General features: G+C 41.9%; 1 protein-coding gene across 1 annotated transcript; it reads left to right on the top strand.

Annotated features, from left to right (window-relative positions):
- The first annotated feature begins 616 nt into the window (after positions 1-616).
- LOC124702932 (GDP-mannose 3,5-epimerase 2) lies at positions 617-5,133 on the top strand. The gene is made up of 7 exons (XM_047235110.1): positions 617-747; positions 1,657-2,052; positions 3,249-3,342; positions 3,439-3,568; positions 3,666-3,798; positions 4,429-4,636; positions 4,733-5,133. Exons 2-7 carry the CDS (start codon positions 1,658-1,660, stop codon positions 4,886-4,888), a joined length of 1,116 nt encoding a protein of 371 aa, XP_047091066.1. The 5' UTR covers positions 617-747; position 1,657; the 3' UTR covers positions 4,889-5,133.

Raw genomic sequence — 5,133 nt, forward strand, 5'->3', positions numbered from 1 at the left:
TGCGCTCCATAGCGTTCAAGAGACCAATGCAAAAAAATTGGGATATGCCAACCTTATCACTTCAACTCGTGGACAATGTCTGGTAATTACATTTGCAATAAAAGTGCATTTACAAGTTTTAGGGGATTTAAGAAAATTGCATGTATCAAATACTTCATCAATTCAAAAAAAAAATTGACGAATACTTATATAACTTGTTAGGGGAGCTAGACAAAAAGGTAACCAATTAAGTCCGGCAATCTAAAATAAAACCAGTGCAAGCATGCAACCGTAACAAAATGACCACATACACTAGACAAATAAAATGATGAAAATAACGCCCATTGGTGGCCAACGATTAGGATCCAAGCACATGACTGCAGCACTATGTTGTATTTAAAAATTTCGGAATAATGTACAGACATAAAACAAATCCGGTGGTTGCCACCAACCACAAGAACTCAACAAATTGTGGGTAACAATCCAAGACATTCTACTACTGTAAAGAAAAGACTAGTGTCAGCAAACAGAAGATCTCAACTTTTAATACAAGTCAAATCCTTACAGGCACCTCTACGTAATATTCCATGCTTTCTAGGGGTTTCTTTGCAAACGATACGAGCCACTCAAATTTCATCACGAGACAAAACCTCGCCTCTATCTATTTAAGGAAGAAGAGGGGTAGGAGATCTGGTAGGAGGCTGCCCAAGAATCTTCTTTGCCCACTTCCAAATCTCGCTGCGGCGGCTCCGTTCAGCGACTTCAAAGGTAACGATGCGATTCCTCCAACCAAGTATATTATCTGCTACTAGTAATCCATTGCCCTTGTTCATGCTCCAAGAGGTAGGGCGGACCGTCGAATTGCTACCGGTTTCTTGATTCTGTGTCTCGGTGTTGGATCTCTAGTGTTTTTAGAGTCTTAGATTATACCTTTTTCGGTCAGAAGCTTTAGATTTTTCTTTACCCGATTCATCTCTACAACTAGAAGCAAACATAATGTTGTCTGTTTGCCCAATCCGGCTTTTCGGGATGATTGTCGGGAGATTAGATTGATCGGGCTTCTAGCTGGAGGTGATGTTTTGCTCGATATGTCGAGATTAGCTGATCAATTACCACCATGTGTGCCAAGTTGGTTTTGGATAACTCGGGCATGTCACTTCCAGGAAGGGGGGCTTTGCTTTGTTAGGTGATTAATAAATTAGTATGGGAGCAGGGGTCCATGTTTGGTCCCTTCTTGGAAGAAAGGAAACTGCACATGGGGTGGGGTCTATTATTGCTTTTTTTTTTTAAGCAGTCTGCTAGTCATTGATCTATTATTGCGTTTGTTAAGCAGTCTGCTAGCAGCCATTGATGAACCACGTCTGACCTTGGTGATTTAGGTTCATTGGATCTAGTATGATTGGACCTGGCTTCGTCACATGGTTTACTGTATCACTATATGCAATGATTTAAAAGTTTCATGATGTGGCCGGTTAGCTGCTTTGCTATATATCTTGAATGGACAATGATTAGTAGGCCTCATGATTTCAGTAGTTACATTCTGTATGGTGTTTAGAAACAATGTCCGTAAGTTGTCAAAGTCGATTGTTTGCTGAAAGATCTTATTGTTTGCCATAAGCTGTTGTAGTCCCATGATATCTGGTTGACATCTTAACGCTTTAACTTTTGTGAGTGCAGAATGGCGCTCAACGACAAGCACACATACGCGGAATTGGAGAAGGAGCTGTACTGGCCAGCTGAGAAGCTGCGGATCTCCATTACAGGAGCTGGCGGGTTCATCGCCTCCCACCTTGCAAAGCGCCTCAAGAGCGAGGGGCACTACATCATCGCCTCTGACTGGAAGAAGAATGAGCACATGGACGAGGATATGTTCTGCCATGAGTTTCACCTTGCTGATCTCAGGGTGATGGACAACTGCCTCAAGGTCACCACTGGGGTTGACCATGTTTTCAACCTAGCAGCTGATATGGGAGGGATGGGCTTCATCCAGTCTAACCACTCTGTGATCATGTACAACAACACTATGATCAGCTTTAACATGCTTGAGGCTGGTAGAATCAATGGTGTCAAAAGGTAACATTCCACCTTATACTACCTTTGTGTGTTTCACTGTAAGATGCTAAGGCCTGTTTACCTGTTCTGCGCTCCAAATGAAAATCCTCATATACTTTGCCTTGGGTAGCAGCATGTCCACTTTTAAATTTTAAACAATATAAAGGGGATGTAGTTATGAGTTTGTCGAAATTGCAGATTTGGATAAATGAATGTTTCACATTTATTATTGTATTTATGAAAATTAGTACTTGCTGTTTGCGCGGCACTAAGCGGAAAGGGTCGAATTGGCCCAGTTTGGGAAAGCCTTCTTCGGGCACTTTCCACTAAGCGATATGTCGATGACACTAACTGAGCGCGGGAAAGTTATTCTTGCTATGCAGTGCATGTGCACCATGTATTGTAGCATTGACATAAATGTTCGTGTTGTCCTGTATGTGGTTGTTGCATGTAGCATGTACTAGAGGGGCGTGTCTGTTGCATGTGCACCATGTAGTATCTTCCAAAGTTCAGCTACAAAATTGGTGTCAAATTTTGCAAACCTTGAAACAGTTTGGTAAATAGTGTTTGTGCAGAGCACACACTATTTGTGCATGTTGCGCCGCATATAACGCTTTGGTGACCTCAAGGGTCTGGGTTGCATGGTTGGCTTGTACAGAGGAAATGTTCATTGGGGCTTTCCACTACGTGATTAGTTGGTGATAGTAACTGTGACAATGAGTTGGGGGAAGTGTATAACAGTATAATTGCTATGAGCTGAACCCGTAGCAATGTTATGTTGTATTGAAGTAAATAGTTAGGGTTGGCCCACATCTCCAATTATGCATCGAGGACTCGAGGTGGCTTTTCTACCGGGCAATAATCCGATGGCACTACAGGATTGTGTTCATGTGCGTATGACACTTGAGGATTGTTCATGCGTCTTCTTAAGATCCGGAATAAATCTGCTCGGATTTTATTTTTTATCTCGCAAGATTCAGTTACATGATAAGGTATCAAATTTGGCAAAACTGAAATAGTTGGGTAAATAAACCTAGCCTTTGGAACATCGTTCAACTACAATATTTTTTACGATGCATAATTACAATTTTGTGTAGTCACATTGATGGAAGGAAGGAAAAAGCTTTATGTAGACAAAACAATAACCTTAACAGCAGACTCAGAGAAGAATATGCTAGCACCAAATATGATTGAACTTCACTTTTGCTTCCCTGTAGGTTCTTTTATGCCTCAAGTGCTTGTATCTACCCTGAATTTAAGCAGCTGGAAACTGTCGTTAGCTTGAAGGAGGCAGATGCTTGGCCTGCAGAGGTTTCATAATCTAAACACTCATATATGTTTCTGTATGCACTGAAACCTTTTATATTATGACAAAATAACACTAACTTCACTGATGCTAATCTTTAGCCTCAAGATGCTTATGGTTTGGAGAAACTTGCGACGGAGGAACTATGCAAGCACTACACAAAGGACTTCGACATAGAGTGCCGAGTTGGTCGCTTTCACAATATTTATGGTCCATATGGAACATGGAAGGGTAAGTTGTTTGTATGGTGATTATTAATATCTATGGTTGCTGTTCATGATGTGTTGGTTGCTAACTGTTTAGGTTTGACAATTACTTGGCTATATAGGTGGAAGGGAGAAGGCACCTGCTGCTTTCTGCAGAAAGGCTCTAACCTCCACTGACCGCTTTGAGATGTGGGGAGATGGTCTGCAGACTAGATCCTTCACATTCATTGATGAATGTGTGGAGGGTGTCCTCAGGTTAAAAAAAAAACTTGTGCTTAAGTTCTGTACAGTCCAGTAACCTTTTTCTTTTGCTATGAAACCCATTCCTTATATGTCCTATTTTTTGATGATAATATGCGTTTGAATTACATAAACTAAATTTTGCATCAATATTCCCTTGCTAGTTTTGGTGATAAGACGAGACACTTTGTGCTCAAGTGTCGACTGAAAGCTTGCAGCTTTTGCTTCCAAGAGAAGCATTAGCTGTCCTCCTAGCTCTTCTGAGGTTTAAAAGTTTCAGATAATCAAATGGAATTGATTTTTAGTGAACAAAACTTGCAGTGTGAGGAACACCTCTTTGTTTTGTAGTTTCTTACTTTATTGTACTTACCCAACAAGCAAGTCTGTATTTATCTTTTACGTAGTGCCCAAAGGTGTACATATTGGTAGGAATAGTGAAGCCATTGCCTTTTCAGGAAACTTGCAGTGTTTTATGCTCACGGTTATCATGTTGAGCCAGTAAATCTTATGTTCCCATCCTGCCATTACTTCCCAGTGTCATAAAATCCTCTGTAAAATCATATAGCAACCGTGTCTCTCCTTTCCGAGAGAGCAATTTATTTTCGAGGGTCAGCTTAAGTAATTTTTTTTCCCAAATGCTTTCAGGCTAACGAAGTCTGATTTCTGTGAGCCTGTGAACATCGGGAGTGACGAAATGGTGAGCATGAACGAGATGGCCGAGATTGTCCTTGGCTTCGAGAACAAGGAGCTGCCCATCCACCACATCCCTGGCCCCGAGGGTGTCCGCGGCCGTAACTCTGACAACACACTCATCAAGGAGAAGCTTGGCTGGGCTCCAACCATGAGGCTGAAGGTACCCTCCCAAAGTTTTGTACAGTTTTCTCTTGTGTTGAGCCACCCAAATTAAATGGTCAATACTCATGAAACTGGATCGAAATTCTTCCTGCAGGATGGGCTGAGGATCACATACTTCTGGATCAAGGAGCAGCTGGAGAAGGAGAGGTTGGAAGGAGCCGATGTGTCGGCCTATGGAACATCCAAGGTCGTCGGCACCCAGGCGCCCGTCCAGCTTGGATCCCTCCGCGCTGCAGATGGCAAGGAGTAAAAGACTCACCCTGGGAAAGACGATGATGCCATTATGTGCCCGCTGGTTCCAGACGTGGCATCATCTGCTATTTCTTAGTTACCGCACCATCTCCATATCTTTATTCAGTTTGGACTTGACTTGCAACATGAGATGTATACCTTTGGTTAGCCTGCATTCTGTGTTTTTGTAAACGAGAAAAACTGCTTGGTACAAGAGGATGTCAATGTTATAGACAACAATATTAAATTATACATGTAAAATGA

The sequence above is a fragment of the Lolium rigidum genome, chromosome 3 (assembly GCF_022539505.1).
Source record: "Lolium rigidum isolate FL_2022 chromosome 3, APGP_CSIRO_Lrig_0.1, whole genome shotgun sequence".
NCBI lineage: Eukaryota > Viridiplantae > Streptophyta > Magnoliopsida > Poales > Poaceae > Lolium > Lolium rigidum.

Bases quoted from the DNA above. Each gene is read 5' to 3' on its own strand.
- LOC124702932 (XM_047235110.1), top strand. From the start codon at position 1,658: ATGGCGCTCAACGACAAGCACACATACGCGGAATTGGAGAAGGAGCTG. The intron at 2,053-3,248 runs GTAACATTCCAC...GCTTCCCTGTAG, and splicing joins AGAATCAATGGTGTCAAAAG to GTTCTTTTATGCCTCAAGTG. The intron at 4,637-4,732 runs GTACCCTCCCAA...TTCTTCCTGCAG, and splicing joins CTCCAACCATGAGGCTGAAG to GATGGGCTGAGGATCACATA.